Source organism: Nothobranchius furzeri, chromosome 6, assembly GCF_043380555.1.
Source record: "Nothobranchius furzeri strain GRZ-AD chromosome 6, NfurGRZ-RIMD1, whole genome shotgun sequence".
In the NCBI taxonomy this organism is placed as follows: domain Eukaryota; kingdom Metazoa; phylum Chordata; class Actinopteri; order Cyprinodontiformes; family Nothobranchiidae; genus Nothobranchius; species Nothobranchius furzeri.
Window position 1 is genome coordinate 80,487,918 of NC_091746.1, and position 18,188 is coordinate 80,506,105.

General features: G+C 42.3%; 1 protein-coding gene across 5 annotated transcripts in view; it reads right to left on the reverse strand.

Moving 5' to 3' along the window:
- Positions 1 to 247: 247 nt before the first annotated feature.
- The window catches only part of npnta (nephronectin a), a 95,388-nt gene continuing 77,447 nt past the window's right edge, over positions 248 to 18,188 (reverse strand). For all 5 annotated transcript variants that reach the window (XM_054744820.2, XM_015943707.3, XM_015943706.3 and 2 more), the window contains 4 exons: positions 13,765 to 13,854; positions 9,564 to 9,662; positions 1,720 to 1,979; positions 248 to 588 (listed from right to left, as the gene is read on the reverse strand). In XM_054744820.2, the coding sequence (XP_054600795.2) occupies positions 478 to 588; positions 1,720 to 1,979; positions 9,564 to 9,662; positions 13,765 to 13,854 (560 nt within the window). In that variant the 3' untranslated portion in view covers positions 248 to 477. The remainder of the gene's footprint in view (positions 589 to 1,719; positions 1,980 to 9,563; positions 9,663 to 13,764; positions 13,855 to 18,188) is intronic.

The following is an 18,188-nucleotide window of genomic DNA, read 5'->3' on the forward strand; positions in this document are numbered from 1 at the left end:
TTCAGACATTCACTTGATGCCGCCTTTGGCCACATGTTTCAACATTTAGCTCTTCAAAGTGATTAGCTTTTATCTGAAAGATCAAATTAAAGCACAAACTGAATCTGACATGAAGGAATGGTGCTTTCTCCAGAAAGAAAATAGTGAATGAAGACCTCTCAGCGGTGTGGCTGCATGGTCTGTGTGAAGTGAGAGACGTTTACATGACAAATTGGTACATGCAGAATATCAAGACAAGTGGGGTGAGAGGACCGGGATGCACTGCCAGGGTCCACCCATCAGATGGGGTTCAGTTTTCCTTGTTTGTGGAAAGTCTAAAAAAGAAAAATCCACTGTTTTTGGGAAACCATTCACAGGAAAGCCGGAGGGATGAATGAGGGACGAGTGAGGATCCAGGCAGAGTAAGGGAGTTTAACGACAGAGTTAGTTCTCTTTAGGATCTTTTTTCCTTTTTACAGCCTATCTCTGTTGAGTCAGTCAGAGTCTCCTCAGATTGTGCTCCTCTGTGCAGGAGCCTTTTCTCAAGGTCATGTCGTCCACAACCATCTCTCCACTTCTGCCTCGCCCACGTTCCCCCTTCAGGATCACCTGAGGAACAGCAAGAGATGTTTTCACTGTAGGAACGCCGCTGCATGCTTGTATACAATCAAAGGTAATTTACAGATTGTGTCTGAATTTGTTTCTTAAAGGGACTTTATGGACTTTTGAATTTTTATGCTCGCGATTGCCCCCTCAGGCCAAAAGTGTAACGGCAGCTTCAATAGTAGGCTCGTGCACGAGGCGCGCATGCTGTACGTGCACACTCCTTAACGAAAATAACAGCTGAGACAGTCCCTTGTGTGTGTGTTTGGCCCGGAGGACAGAGGACAGGAGAACGCGCAGCTAATTAATTAAATAATGTGGTTCAGTACCTTTCTCTTCAGCACAGCCGACAAAGGTTTATGATGGGTCAGTCCTCCTGCATGCTCAGATCATTCCCTTCCCTTGCTTGAAAAATTGTTCCAAAATAAAAGTTGAACCCACATCTTTTTTATCTGTGAATTCAATGCCGTTCGGCGAGTCTCAAATGAAAATTTGGGCATCTTACTGTAATAAATATATATCATTAATGTAAATAAGAAACTCTAAATAAACTATATTCCCACCCAGAATCAAACCCAGGTCTTCTGCACGAGAGTCAGACATCTTACAAGGTGAGCTATAGTAGCATTCACAGTAACTGTAACTTTTATATCCTTGATGACAGCTGAAACAACGTCAAACCAAAGAACGGTTCGGAGTGAAAATGGCTATTTTGTTGCTAATTTGCAGGAAATATCTAGAAGAAAGTTCTACAGAAAGTAGCGAAGGGTCCTCAGAAATGTAGCTAGGTGCATCACTAGGCGTTAGGAACAGCGACAAAGTCGCTGAGTTGGCACTGCCTCTCTCTCTGCTGCTAAAGCTACGGATAGCAAATGCTATGGGCGATGCCTGAGCGTGAACGCGCATGAAGCAGCCTGCTCGACCCGAGCATCTCTCTTTTCCTGTGATTTTACAGAAAAACAGGCAATCACAGTAAAAATGCCAGGGCTCATTCTACAGGACCAGGGCATTGCAGGAGAATGTATGAAGAAGACATTTATTATTTCTATACATGTTTTGACTGTCAAACTTCCATAATGCCCCTTTAAAATGATAATTCAATCAGTTTTAACAAATAAAAGCACAACTTGAACTTACGCTTTCCAGGCCTGTGCCCCACAGAGTGATCTGAGTGTGTCTCCAGCCGTTCCCACCTGTTCGGCCCCACACCGCCGGACTGTACTGCTTTCCCTTTTTCACAAACACTTGAAGCATTCCCACATGGTGACCAGCCAGCTTGTGTCTGAATGACAGGCACATGTTGCCATCATTCCAGGGTGGGGTGAGTGGGAGGACAAGTCGGGCCCCTCGACCAGTCCTCTTGTTTCCTGTCTCTGGAATCGTTAGATATCGTCCACCTATGGAGACAAAATTCATCATAAAAATGCAAAGATGAACCTGTTGTGACTTACATTCAAAACATACGTTATTGCACAACAAACAAAAATATTTTTTCATACGTGAAATGTTGTTTGGATAATTTGGACTCTAGATCAGCTGGTCTCAACCTTTTTTTATTTGAGGAACCAGTTGCCTGTGTCCAAGATAAAACCTACCCGCTTACTTACATTAGTTTTGATACAATTGCAGTGGTCTCTAACAGAAATTAATGCCTTCTAAGTCGTACCTGGAAGGGAAAAAAGCTCTGGTGCACCATTATCAGGAACTAGGAATGAGCCACAGCAGAGGAGAGCTTCGGACAGCAGCATTTCGAGTCTTAATTCCTGATACTTGGACAACTCGCCCCAGACTACCACTGACTCAGTTTGACTTGTAACGTTGATGTTTTATCTCCACAAAGGACACAAGCCTGAAGACGTTCTGCCACATCGTGGGGTTGCTAATACTAGCTTATACTAGTTGAGACATTCTCTGCTGTTTCCTGGATGCTAAACCAACAGCAAACTTCCCCAAGTGCAAGTCAAGATGGGTGGGTCCATTAGTGTTAAGTGACAGTGTGACGTAGATCTGTCAGGCTTCTCTACCAGGGCTAAAGAGGCAAACAAAATTAGGTCAACCTAAATGACTGAAATTTTTCAAGTTCCCCAGCACTTTGGTCGGCCGTATGGCTGTGTTTTTAAAGTGCTATATAAATAAAGGTGGTATGGTATGGTAAATCCTAGAGTTTCACCGTCTATTTTCTATCAGAAGCTAATGCAGGAGATAGGTGTAGGAGAATATTTCATGTTCAGCCTGCATGAAAAACTAAAGAGTGACGAATTATTAGAAATATTAATTTAAAGATGATTTTTCTGTGAACCACTCCTTCAAAGCAATTACAGAAATCAAGTGTGTCCTTAAAATATTTGGATGGGAGGATCGGGTCAAAAGGAGGCACGATTATCCTTTGGTGTGAACCAGGCCTTACTTCGGCACTCATCGAGTGAGAGGCGGAGGACACTGGACAGGTCGCCACTCCATCACAGGGACACAGAGAGACAAAAAAACATCCTTAAACTCACTCACTCACTCACTCACTCACTCACTCACTCACTCACTCACTCACTCACATTAACGGGACAATTTAGATTCTTCAATCAACTTGAGGGACTGTAAGAGGAATTCAGAGGAAACCGACACATGCACAAAGAGGAGATGCTATTTGGACGCCCAATTTTTTTAACTCCACAACAGAAAAGAAGCAGAAGAGGATCCAATTAACAGAAGTCAGCATAAATGGCTGCTTCACAGTAACATGCAGGGCCCAGAGAGTTGCCAATTGGCTCCATCACCCCTCGATCAACCAGAGAGCCGCCATTTGGCACCGTTGTTTTCACCTAGCATTCTTAATCACTTGTGAACATTCGCCTTTGTTCTGTAAATCCCTTCAGGAGATGCTGGTGCTCCCCTCACATCCCCCTCTTGCCTGTTTTTTTTTCTAGCAGTCAGGTAAAGAGGCAGCTAGAGAAAAACCAGAGACACTCGACTGCTCAACAAGAGTGTCTTCAGTCAGAGGCTACATGCAGGATATAATGACAGAGCATACAGGCATCTGTAAAACGTGATTTTATTTTGTCAGTTACTATGTTTGTAGCCTTTATAGCTTATGTTGCATTCACAACTTGTGTGCTTATCTGAAGTCTTCACAAAGTCAGTCATAAATTATTTTGGGTGGGCAAGTTCAGTTGACCAGATTCAACCGAAGCCCTTTTTACAAAAGAGCCACAAAATGCTCAGGCAATCCAAGAAAGCATTATGGTTTTATTAGAACAATAAACCTTCAAATGCACAAGCCTTTTGTGAATGTTTTGTATTGCAACTCGAACAATTTTGGGGGAATAATGCAGGTTATGCAATGCCGGCTTCGATTGTCCAGGTTCCAAAAGAAGGTTCATAACAGCTGTGCTGAAGCTGCTTTTCAGGTGTTGAAAACAAGCCAGACTCTTGAAAAGGCTTCAGGTGATCAGCTAAATCTGAACAGAATGTATTTTTCAGGTTACCTGGCTGCAATTGCATGTAAAAAGAAACACTGAAAGGTGAAACTTCTTCAATCCTTTGAGTTTTGACGTGATCTGTTATCTGTCTCTGCTGAAGCCACGCTCCTTGAGATTTTTAGACAAACAAAAGAGGTGGCTGTCCGTCACAGTTCCTGAGAATTGTCTGGCTACTTCTGCTTCTGCTCGTAAAGACAGAAGTTCACCGATCCCGTTGTCACTCCAATTAGCCATGACCGCTGGTTGTTTACTAACTTTCCCATGTTTACGTGGCTTATATACTCTTTCCGGTCGGGGGTCGCCACACGTTTACTACGTCACTTGACATCCTCTGTTGTGCCAAGGCACAATCGCTGTTTATAGGACAGACAATTACTGCAATATTACTACCAAGCGAGGCGCAACAAATCCACCAAACTTCGCACAACGCCGTGTTTATAAAACACACTGTTGCAGTAATGTTACGCTGATTTGCCGGCACAGTGTGTCTTGTAAAAAGGGCTTGTGAGTCATTTTCTACCAGGGCTAAAGAGGCAAACAAAATGAGGTCAACCTAAATGACTGAAAATTTTCAAGTTCCCCAACATTCCTCCACATTCCAATGGACCATTGTCTGTGTGCTCTGCACAGATAATGGCTACATTTACAAATGAAAGGCAGCTAATTGTCAGTGATTGAGTATTGATTTTCAAACCAAGGAGCCATTTGGCCACCTCCAGCACTCGAGGAGAACAGACGCTTCCCTCTTTCACTCCCTTATCTTTTTTTCCCAAGGCTCTTTGTCCTGTCTGCCCACAGAGCGCTTCTCTGCATTTCTTCTGAAATAAATCTATTTTTACTAACTATGGATTTGATAAACTGGTCATTCAATGCGATTGATAAGATTTTTTCAACAATGAGAATGGAGCAGGGGGCTCCCACATGTCCACAGGGGACACACCCGGTGGAATATATTTTGGATTCCTGGAAGGAATGGAAGATCATGTGCCTCTCCCAGCTGTCCATTGAGGACATCGAAGACGTGTGGATATTTGGTCTGATGATCACTGGATTTCTCCTGATTGGAGTGAGAGGATATCTGGTTTTCTGGAAATTTGGGAAGACGGGAGCGATTGGAGGGCGACCCGCACCCACGGAAAGCACCGTCCGTGTGGAGACCTCACAGACTGGGACGTTACTCGAGGTGAATCGTAAGCTGGACAATGTTCTAGCTGCGATACCGGTATTAGTGCGCAAAATGGATGTCATCTCGGAGAGGGTCACCGGACGGTATGGATAGGTTAAAAAACCTAAAATTGGCTTCACTGAAGGACTGGAATGATCAGTTTAAAGACTGAAGGCAGAGAGGAAAATTATCTCAGCCTGACCCAAACAAAGTCTTGTTATCCGAATCTGACGCCCTGGTAGCCTTGAGCTGCAAGCAACTAAAAAACCCCACGAAGGAATGCAGACATATGCTGTGAAAATCTGACCTAGAAAGCCGGGCGAGGTCATCAATCTGTTGGAGCTTTGCCTGTGTTCTTTAAATCTACTGCTTGAAAATATTTTCCAGATGATGAGTGGGAAAGTCTTGGTCCCCGTTTGATAACTTGTCATAATAAATCCTGCTCTCCATATCAAATCTTCTCTTGGGAAATGCATCTTCTCTGTGGCAGCTGTTGATGACAGATGTTTGTAGCTTAACACTTGCAGAATGCAATGTACCAAACTGCACTATAATAAGCCACCAGGACCTTGATACCAGAATTGTGTGCATGCGTGAAACCAACCTAAGCGCATCAAGAGCATAGGGAGCTCAATGCATTCTTAAACGCACACCTGAAGATCTCTCTAGAACCCTGCAAAGACTATCCACAGGCTAGCTGAGGTTTTGTGTGAAAGCAGGGGTTGTCATCTGTGCAAAACCAAATAATTCAATTTAACAGATTGGGAGGAAAAACAGAAGGAGCAAAACCGTGAAAAAGGTCAACCTTTCTTTCTCTCTCTCTCTCTCTCTCTCTCTCTCTCACACACACACACACACACACACACACACACACACACACACACACACACACACACACACACACACACGCACACACACACACACACACACACGCACACACACACACACACAAACACACACACCGACATAAATCTGCTCATAAAAGAAAGGAAATAAACTTCACATATTTTGACCAGTCAGAAGGAATCTGTCTTCTAAAGTTGACAGACAGAACAAGAACATCACCATGAACAAAACGTTTTAGTTGTATTTTTGTTTGCCTTACTTTTTATTTCCATTTCTTTGGTTAGATCTCAATAAGATGCTCCTTTGGCTCAAATAAAGTATTTTTATTTTCTACTGATCGGTGACTTTTAGAGTGTTGTTTGAAAAATTAGTCGGCACCTTAAAATTAAACTGCATTTATTGCCCCTGTGCTGACAAACACTCATTCCACACTGTCCTAAACTTTACTATCCAGCTGGCAGAGCAAACAAGGATTTATTTTATTAATTTATGCATTAGTAATAGCAGAGGCATCGTTTTAAAATGTAATGTGAAAGAGCTTGAGGGTGATAACTGATTAATGCTGATGTGCGTATTTTGCTTATGTGGCAGTCATTTATGGCTGGTGTTAATTACAGAGGTTGCATTAAGAATCAGAGGGCCGCTGGGGCTTTTTGCATAAATCATGAGCTCTCGCACATTCCTTTAAAGGACATGTTTGCCCCAGGCAGTCTATCAAAGAGATGATAAACATTAACAACTACACAAAAAAACGTATGCATGGATGGGCTCAGACGTTCAACAAGCTGCTGCTATTTGAACTATCCAGGAATTGTGCTAGGAATTTCAAGTTATATTTTATTTTAAATTATTTCTCAGAAAACAAACTAAAGAAATCGTGTGGTAAAACACACGTTAATTTCCAAATAAAAGGGCATGGTTTGGCTCTTCATAAAACAATTAAAGGTACAATACTTAAGATTTTTACAGTGAAATAGTCACAAAACAGTCTAATATGTCCATCACATTGGAAGGAAGAATAGAATAGACTTTATTAATCCCACAGTGGGGAAATTCACTTGTTAGGGTTAGAGTGAAACAGCTTTCCTTTTTAACCGGCTAGGGGGGTTGTCAGTTTTTCTCCTTTTAAAAAAGCTAAACGTTGTTACTGTTTACAGTCTGTGAGTTTGTGAGGTTGCAGAGTCTGTGCTGAGCTGAAGCTGCTGCGCCGGCATTTGTAATTCGAAACCGGCAGACAAAAAGCTCCAGAGTTGTTTGAAGAACTGAAGCCAATAAACAGGAGCGACCCAGAAGTTATTTCTTGTACCCCCTAAAGCTTGGTTTATGCTTGACGCATTCACTTTCCGCGCGGTGATGTGGCTCGCGGATGGAACGCGCTTCACAAATCGCAGCGTTTATGGTTCATGCGGCTCGTCTCTGCGGTGAGCCAATATTCTCCCAAACTGAACGGGGCAGCATGGAGCTCTACGGCACGCATCCAACACTACACCATAGTAGAAGTAGAAATTACTGTTTACAACATGGCATTTCAGCATTTTTAACAGCATTCTCGTCTTTTCCGACAGTGCGAGCTATTTCTCTCCAAGAATTATTAACAACATGTTGATCACGGTGATCTCTGAGAGCTGAATCATACAAATGTCTGTATTTAAGAACCTCTGCAATACTAGTTCTTGCCGGTCCGCCATGTTTTTCCGCGTCCGTCCGTCCGCGTGGTTAGAAATTTTCCGAGGTGCGCGTCACGGAAATTCTGGGCCGTGCGGAGGCGCGGTGGAGGGGCGTGGTTGTTAAAATGATGCACAATGACGCAACTTTTCCGCGCGGAGCCGTGCGGACCTCGCGGACGCATCAAGCATAAACCAACCTTTAGAAGCCTCAACGTGTTTTTGTTTTACTTTAACTTCAGGTAAAATAAGCTACAGGCTAACGTTGAGCTAACAATGCTAATGGTGAATTACAAACAGTCTACTCTACAAATATCTGATGCTACTATTACAATAACCAAAAACTTGATATTACAGTACAACGTTATACACTTTCAACTGTGTATGACTCGTCTTTGTCATCTAGTCCTCTGGTGCTGATCTGTAACTAGACACAGTCATGAAACTCACAGAACGGGAATGAGAAAGTGACTTGTGTGGTTTGAAAATGGACTGCAGTACCAAACTTTGTCCACAGGGTGTCTTATCTAATTCTCATCTAATGCACTTTTAAAGGGACTTTTCGGACTTATGGATTTTTATGATCGCGATTGCCCCCTCAGGCCAAAAGTGTAACGGCAGCTTCAATAGTAGGCTCGTGCACGAGGCGCGCATGCTGTACGTGCACACTCCTTGACGAAAATAACTGCTGAGACAGTTCTGTGTGTGTGTGTGACCCGGAGGACAGAGGACAGGAGAACACGCAGCTAATTAATTAAATAATTAGGCTCTGCACCTTTCTCTTCAGCACAGCCGACAAAGGTTTATGATGGGTCAGTCCTCCTGCATGCTCAGATCATTCCCTTCCCTTGCTTGAAACATTGTTCCAAAATGAAAGTTGAACCCACATCTTTTTTATCTGTGAATTCAATGCCGTTCGGCGAGTGTCAAATAAAAATTTGGGCATCTTACTGTAAAAAAAAATATACCATTAATGTAAAAAAGAATCTCTAAATAAACTATGTTCACACCCAGAATCAAACCCAGATCTTCTGCATGAGAGTCCGGCATCTTACAAGGTGAGCTACACACCAGTAACATTCAAAGTATCTTTAACTTTTGTATCCTTGATGACACCTGAAACAACGTCAAACCAAAGAACGGTTCAGAGCGAAAATGGCAATTGTGTTGCTAATCTGCAGGAAATATCTAGAAGAAAGTAGTTAAGGGTCCTCAGAAATGTAGCTAGGTGCATCACTAGGCGTTAGGAACAGCGACAAAGTCGCTGAGTTGGCACTACCTCTCTCTCTGCTGCTAAAGCTACTGATAGCAAATGCTACGGGCGATGCCTGAGCGTGAACGCGCATGAAGCAGCCTGCTCGACCCGAGCAACTCTCCTTTTCTGTGATTTTACAGAAAAACAGGCGATCACAGTAAAAATGCCAGGGCTCATTCTACAGGACCAGGGCATTGCAGGAGAATGTATGAAGAAGAAATGTATTATTTCTATACATGTTTTAGCTGTCAAACTTCCATAATGTCCCTTTAAAGTCTGGAAACTTGCACGTGAATAAAAGCAAGTAACATTTAAACAGCATTGATTCGAGTTTTTGTATCCTCTCAACAATAATTCACCATGTCACCTCCTTGTCTGAAGCTAAAGAAAAAATGCACATCAGCCACAGGCTTAAATAATATGCCATGTAATCCACATCTCAAGTGAACTGCTTTGTTGAGCAAAGGATGACAAATTACTTTATGTAATTTTCATGGTGACCTATAAATGAGCATATCCAAATTGAATTCATTAAAACTCTAATAAAATAATGCCGCTGCTATATTCTCTTTGTTTACCTGTTGGATCAGGAGTCGTCTCCCAGTGCAGGTCTCCATCTTTGTCTCTGATCCACCCACACAGTCCGTAGTCAAAGGAACAGCTCAGGTACCCCGAATCTGAAAATAACAACATATTATAGGTGAAGTGGCAGGGTCTCACATGCACACACTCACACACACACACGCGTGTGCACACACACATACAGCAGCTGCTGTCGAGCTGCATGTGTACGCTTTCAACATCAAATGAGAGATTTTAAGTTTTTCTAATTAAATTAACTTTTTAATTCAGGAAAACATTTCATGCTTTCATGGAAAAATTTAATCTAAAATCTGAATTCATATTTTAAAGATGCAATAAAAGTGACATAATAAAACTATCACTGTGTGACTCTACATAGAAAATATTCTTCAATAATTGTCCCTCAATCATTTATCAAGCTGCAAATAGTCCACAATTAAAAATATAAGAAAAAACAAACATTTAGTTTATCTAAAAAGTAAGTTCTGACCCCTGTAATGTGGGTCTGCTATCACCCAGAGTAACAGCACTCACATTTCTTTGCTGCAAGTGTATCAGTAATTACAGACGTAATCAGAAATACTCTGGGTTTAATCAGCTGTGTTAGAATGAAGTTCTTATTGTTTTCATCTAAGGGATTCTTACTTCAAGCTAAACTTTGAGCGGTACTCAGATTCCCGTTTTCAGTGCACAGAGAGGATTAACAGTACAGCAGGAAGCACTGATCATGCAGGATTTATAAGATGTATAGTTTTAATGGGTTATATTCTGTTTACAACCAGCCTGTTATAATACACGCCTTAAAAAAGTTTACAAGGTCGTCGTCGTCGTCTTCCTCCGCTTATCCGGGTCGCGGGGGCAGCATCCAAACTAGGGAGCTCCAGACCGTCCTCTCCCCGGCCACCTCCACCAGCTCCTCCGGCAGGACCCCAAGGCGTTCCCGGATCAGATTGGAGATGTAACCTCTCCAACGTGTCCTGGGTCGACCCGGGGGACTCCTGCCGGCAGGACATGCCCGAAACACCTCCCCAGGGAGGCGTCCAGGAGGCATCCTGACCAGATGCCCAAACCACCTCAACTGGCTCCTTTCAATCCGGAGGAGCAGCCGTTCTACTCAGAGTCCCTCCCGAATGTCCGAGCTCCTCACCCTATCTCTAAGGCTGAGCCCGGCCACCCTACGGAGGAAACTCATTTCGGCCGCTTGTATCCGCGATCTCGTTCTTTCGGTCATCACCCAAAGCTCATGACCATAGGTGAGGATTAGGACGTAGATCGACCGGTAAATCGAGAGCCTGGCTTTCTGGCTCAGCTCCCTCTTCACCACGACAGATCGGCTCAGCGTCCGCATCACTGCAGACGCCGCACCAATCTGCCTGTCGATCTCCCGATCCCTCCTACCCTCACTCGTGAACAAGACCCCGAGATATTTAAACTCCTCCACTTGAGGTAGGACCTCTCCCCCGACCAGGAGTTGGCAAGCCACCCTTTTCCGGTCAAGAACCATGGTCTCAGAATTGGAGGTGCTGATCCTCATCCCAGCCGCTTCACACTCGGCCACGAACCTACCCAGGAAGAGCTGAAGGTCAGAGCTGGATGAAGCTAGGAGGACCACATCATCCGCAAAAAGCAGAGACGAGATTCTCCTGCCACAATTTACAAGGGTTATTTTAATCAATTACTTCTACTCTTTAAAGAACAAGTCACCTCCAAATCAACTTTTTGTTGCTGGTAAACTATAAAAGAGTGTCTTTTAGTGCTGCAGACATGTCTAGTGGTTTCTTTTGGCATTTTGGTGCATCTTATGCACAATTTAAATTCTGCCTAAAACCGCTCTCTTCACATTAAAACTCTGCACTACATTTGAGTTTGAAACAGCCATTGCTATTGGCTGGGTGGTACCTTGTGGCGTTAGCGGTACCATGTCACGTGGCTACACTGCACTGCAGCTGAATCTTGGCCACACCTCCACTAGATATCTAAGCTTGCTAGATACTGGTAGCCTTGGTAACTCACAAGCCGATAGAAAATGATAAGGCTCAGAGCCGCTCGCCTCCTCTAAAATACTTTCCTTCTGTTCCTTTCTTTCCTCTGGTGAAGGAGAAGCGGAGAAATCCTCCAGACTAGAAAGCTTGCTGCTAATTCTCTGTTCAAGCTGAGTGTGTGTAAACGGAGGAGTATAAATTAGGCTTAAGGTTCTGGTAGGGGGTGACTTGCTCTTTAAAAACATCAGCTGTTTTAGTGTTTAACATCATTGGAAGGCCTGATTTATCACCTTTACAAAAAGGTACAACTTGTATGTTTTTTATTCTAGGAAACCAACAACATAGCTAAACATGCTAGAGGTATGGATGAGTACAGAACTTGGTACTTTTTAAGGCACCGATCAAATTCCATAGTACCGATTCACATCACACGAAACTGTGCCTTGTTTCGGTACCCATGCTGCGTTCCAGCGCAAGAGCGTAAAGTCGTCAGTCACTGTGGGCGAGCTGTAAACTCTGCGCCGGTAGATCAATAAAATGATTAAGATAACGTTAGCCTGATATGTTAGCTTCCATTCAGCTAATGGTGCATTTGCTTTCTCCTCGGAACGCCAAAATTCCGACTAGAAGAAAGCGAACGCGCTCTAAAGTTTGGCTTCACTTTACTAAGGGGCTGTTGGGTGACGATGAAACCAGCGACAACGACCTGAATATGAGGCATCTTAATCTGCTCCAGCAGTCAAATAAACTGTTTAAGGTAACGCTAGCTTGATAGCTTAGTTTTTGTGTGTTCGCTTTCTTCTCGGAAATTCCAACTTCCGAGTAGGAAAAATGAACAGTTTGAAAAAGAACAGCAAAAGGAATGAAGATACACAGTAAATTTAGTTTACAGCAAAGATGGTTGCTTCAGTGTAATTAACAGTTTATAAAACTACAAGGACCCACCATCACACAGTTTGTCCAGAGGGGAAAGGAGAGGAAAAGAAGTACACGGAGCTGGGTTTAGTTTGTGAAACACCACAATATTAAAATACAAACTGTTGTAAGGTATCGAAGTTTGCTTTAGATTCATTTGTAGTTTATAATACACGTTCTCCTCATCATAGTTATTCCAGAGGGAATAGAAGAGGATTAGGAGTACATGAGCAGGGTTTGTTTATGCGTCAACAGTTGTTGTTAAAGGTTTTCATATTGAAGATTTTTGTACAACACTACAATGATAAAATACAAACAGTTGTATGTTATTTATCATGATATTTATCAAATATGGTTATATATTGGGAAAATAATACATATTTAATTTAAAAAGTGATTTAACCAATTATTAAACACTTAAAAGTATAGAACATTGGTACAGTTAAGTACAGGTATCGATTCGTAGGTACCGAGAATTGGTACCGTATCGATTCGAATGTCAAAGGTACTCATGCCTAGTGAGAAGTGCCTCAAAATGTGTGAAAATCTCCTGGAATATTCTCCTGTTGGTTCTCAGTTCACATATTAAAACTGGATAAAGTTGTAATGAAATACTGATAACATCTGCCATTCACTATGATTAAGTATCTAAGTTTTCAATCAAGTCATTATTCAGTCACTACCTATTTGAGTGACTGTTTCTCCTGAATGCGATGCTGAGACAACAAATGGGGCATTAAAATATGCACTGCAGCATGAATAGTTCCACAGATAAGAGTAGCATCCATCATTTTGTTCCCTAAAACAAGACTTTCCAGCAAAAGCTAATCGACTTTTTGTTCATTTTCTGTGTATTTTCTCCTGGCTCTCTATGTAAAGTATGTTCAATAAACAAAACGAAACCAAACGCAAGCCATTTCATTGTTGTTTTAGCTCAATTGGCATTAATAAGTCGTATCGAGCGAACGTGTCGGAGAATCCTTTTTCTTCACAAAAGCTTGCTGTAGTTATTGAGAGGAATTCTGCATTAAGTGTTGAGCAGAAAACCAATGCGCCTCCAATCGATTCATCACGAAAGCAGTCGGGCAGACACAATGAGAGAAGCAAGACGTTTTGGCAGTGCTTTCTGAGTCATCATTTAAACTGACACGTCCAGATGTGACACGTCACCTCGTGGTGAGAAACTTTACCAGTCTCGTCACAATAGCGCTGCAGGAGGTGGTCACCAGCTTGTCCATCGCTCATGTGATTAAGTCTGCCATGTTTTGCTAACTGTGTCAGAAAAGAGAGTCACGTTTACCTGGATCATCGTTGAGTTCATCCGCCGTGTTGCCGAGCTCAATGTCAAAGTCGGAGTCGAGAACGGTGTTGTGGCCGTGGTTTCGAGGGACTAAGGAGAGATAGAGAGAGAGGTTTGGATTAAGGATTAACTGGTGTGTCATATTTATTCACTGTTATCTCATGGAGCTGTTGTATGACTTTGTTTTATGGCTCAATAAAGGACTTCACAGGGAGGAATCAATGTCAGGGTTTAGCTGCTGCAAAACCAGGATTAGACACACAGTGGCAGAACGTGGATTACTGAAACAATCAGAATGCTTGAGAGAAAAACAAAACACACAAACGTTTAAACATTACAAGGGCGACGGTTGATCTGATGCAAGGTCTGGGTAAATGATGCAACTTTGCACCCAGTAGACCAGGATGTGCACATGAAGATATGGTGCAAAGCCAGGCCTAAAATAACCTACATCCCTCCCTTTAGAGAACGTGCTGCTGCCTCTGAGCCAACGTGGGTCTGCGTTCAATTGTTTAGAAAGTTTTTCTTTAAAATTTTAATACAGAAAATCATTTTGTTCTGTCCAATGCTGACTGATCCTCCTTGGTTAATTAAATAACACTTTTTCCATAAAGATAATCATAAAAAGTACTTCCTGTTTCCAGTTTCTCAGTGAAGTTACTTCAAACTGTTTGTTGATGACCTTGCTCTGAGCATTTCTGTGCTAACTTCCCTTAATGAATGAACTGTAACCTACTTGAAATGCCAACCCAGAGATTTCCTAACATGAGCCCTCTGCAGTCACCCAGTCCACCCCCCGCCTGACCACTGGGCAGAGTGCAGCAGCCTTGCAGTCGGAGGAATCTGAGAGCAGGAAAGGTCACGCAACACATAGCAGGCTCTCCAGCAATTCACGGCATCCAGGTTCCTCTGTGTGTGTCTGTGTTTGTGTCTGGATCTATTCCCACCCTGTAAAAGTCCTGCTCATGTTCACCATTCATTCATTTCTAACAAACACAGAGGAAGTCTGTATAGCTGCATGTTTCATTCTATTTTTCATCCATTCAGTCTCTTCAGCCATTTTTGTTCCACCTGAACACATAATCAGTCCATCGCATGGCCACGTATAAATTAACAAACATGCGTGCATGTACACACAGAATGCAACTGACCTGACATGTAAGCAACGTGTGAAATAGACGAGTGTAACTCACGAGCTTTTTCCAACTGAGAGTTTTAGACGTGAAATGGGAGTGATTTTCCACACAGCTGGTCCATCGAGGTCACAAAATCACAGAAAACACCACGTGTGATTTAGGAAGCTCCCACAAGCAAACCCCCATCTTTCCTCAAACTCCCACTGACTCGTGGTAGATAGCTGCTCATACTGAGCCAGGTTCTGGTGGAGGTTTCTTCCTGTTTAACCCTCTGGGGGCAGGCGTTGCAGATTTGCTCCACATGCGTATTTCATGAGCATTTTTTAACGCAGAAGTACCCCTGAAGGACTTAGTTGTTCGTCCTTTTATCAAACTTATTTTGAGCCTGAGAGGGCTAAGTGTAGTTTTCCTCTCCACTGTCGCTACATGCATTCTTAGAATGAGGATTGCTGTAAAGTCACAGACACAAGTCAGTGACTCAGTGCAATCTGCTGGGTTCCTTATATAGGAAATGTTTAACTAACTGGCATAATGAACTAAACTCAATTTGAATGTTTACTTAGTGAAGTACTTTGAGGCACCTTTTGTTGTGATTTGGTGCTAAATAAATAAACTGAATTGAACTGTGATAGGTTGCAGCATGTATCTAAAAAGGTCTGTGGTTTATTTTCTGTTCCAGTTACCTCGGCTGCGGAGATTTTGCAGGACATTACTTCCTTTTTTTTACTTGTTAAATAACAGAAAATCTGCAAGTGAGTTTTATTTTGAAAGTCTTTGAATGTTTTACACTGCTATGTGCCTGACTTCCTGTCTGACCCAATTTGAATTCCGGAGTTTGACGTTTTCTGGAAGCGTATCACATGAAAAACGAACTCGAAATATAAGCAACGCGTCATTCTTGTATAGCTCCTTTCTTACACTACAGTCATTCACACCCTGGTGGTGATGAGCTACAACGTAGCCACAGCTGCCCTGCGGAACACCGACCCCAGCAGCTCAGACTGCCACCAGCTGTTAAGGAGGGTCAGGTGTCTTGCAAGGGACGCAATGACTAATATGACTGCGGGAGCCGGGATTTGAACCAGCAACCCACTGATTACAGGGCAAACTCCTAACCTCTGAGACACCGTCACCCAAGGTCTTATTAATCCCAATTAGCTCGGTGAAATTTAAAAAAATGTACACCAATGCCAAAGCTAGGGTCAGAGGTGGAAATTCAGCTGACAGAAAAAAATAGAATAAAATAAATTCAATAAAACCACTTCCGGTGCATTTAGGATAGCTAAGCTGAATGTTGTCCAATTTTACACTCGACTTAAAAAATGTATTCCATCCAGACATCTGGGATTTGTGAGAGTTGCTAAGAAAAGGGTGGAGCAAACAAATTCAGCCTTCAGGTGAAAAAGCTCGAGTCTCCAAATGACAGCTTTTACGAGTTCCAATAAAACTCTTCCTCTTTTCGCTTAATGTAGATTATTTTCTCAGAGAATCCAGAGGGTGTGTTGGAAAGCTTTTAATTGTCTCGGAGGATTGAAGATTTCCTCATCCTGCAGGGAACGTACACCCTTTTAAAGGGATTGCTTTTGGGAAATATGCTGGTTTTGCTTTCTTGCTGACTTGATGCGAGCTTTGACATTAATTTTGTGTCTGCATCATGGACGTAATTTTCACTTTAGAAGTGGGGGGGACATGGAGGGGGGGTATCTTTACAGTATGCTCTAATGGGAAACAGGCTTCAACACAAATGGTTGTTTTCCACTTGGTCCTAGAGCTCAACCAGTGTCAATTTAATATAGCGTAATGTTGTTTTTGGATGGTAAAAAGTGCAGGGGTCAAAACTTGACTTTGGAAAAAGTGGGGGGGACATGTCCCCCCTGTCCCCCCCCCAAAATTACGTCCATGGTCTGCATCAACAAACTGCAGCAAGAAGAGGAAGAAAACCAGAAAGATGTCAGAAGAGGGATGAAAAGGTCAAATTAAAAACTAAACAGGAAAAAGACGAACAGATGTAAAGTCTTTGCTTTAGCTTTTCTAAAAAAAAAAAAAAAGGATAATGGATTCATCATTTTACTCCCAGATGCTCCTCTCATGAAGAAAGCAAGCTGACCTGCTCAAAGAGAGAGATCCCATTTCTGACTAATTGTTTGAATAATTACTCTGTGAAATCGGATTCTTCGCTCGCCATCTTTTCTTTTTCTTCAGAGCATCTTCAGGAAGCTCTGGTTTCAGGAGCTTCTCTTTTGGGGTGCAAACTATTAGACTGATGTCTCCCTCACGTAGCGCAGACAGGTGTTAATGCAATCTTCTCTCCCCCTCTTTTTTTTCTAATTATGAGTTGCCATCTGGCAGGATCAGGAGGAACCATAATATCTAACCTCGTATTTGTGTAATAGCTGTTGCATCTCACTCGACACGTGAGGACTGGTGTGATTTTAGGGTTTTTGTAATCAGATTTGAAGCAAGCAAAATAATGAAAGAGCTGCTTGTTTCTTATCTTTTTCCTTAAAAAAAACATTTATGGCTTTCCGTTTGATTGTTTTTTTGGCGCAGAAACATTTCAGGATATAACACCTGTAGGAGGAGGATTAAACAATAACTGCATGAAGCTGGGAAAACATGCAGCTGCACTGTTAGTGAAAAATGTGACGCTGATATCAGCTGAAATGAACCCACAGTTTCTCATTCTTCCTTTCTTCAGTCAAAAAACCCCAATTCGATAAACGTCTGATCAGTTAGCAGCACCATTAAAACGTTAGCATCTCTGTCTAATTCACAACAGAGCATTTGCACCTCACCCTACACCAACCAGTTTCTCACTGTGGGGAAAACAGCACCAGTGGACAAAAAAATTAAAATCTTTCTTTTAAATTAATATTTTTATTAAGTGAACATGAAAAGGGTAAATTATAGTTTTGTAAATTTTAAACATGAATTCATAAATCTAACCGAGATCGGTATTTCTCCCAAACTTCATTAGTTAAGACCTGGATTTTATAATAAAAAAAAAAAAACAATTATCTTCAAACATTAACCTTGACACACCTTTTTTCTTCTGAGTGGTACTAATGTGCCGTCGTACATCTGTGCCAGATGTGTTTGTGACAGAAGTCCATCTATAGAGCTCCGGGAGTTGACGTCACTTCTCCCGGCGTGCAACAGTTCAAATCTAAACAGCGCCATATTGGCAGGCAGAAGCCCGCAGCTGGAATATTTGTTATTGTCAGAAAACTCAATCAAACGAGAAATATGGTAGATTGCTGTTGTGCCCCAGGATGCAGAACAGACACG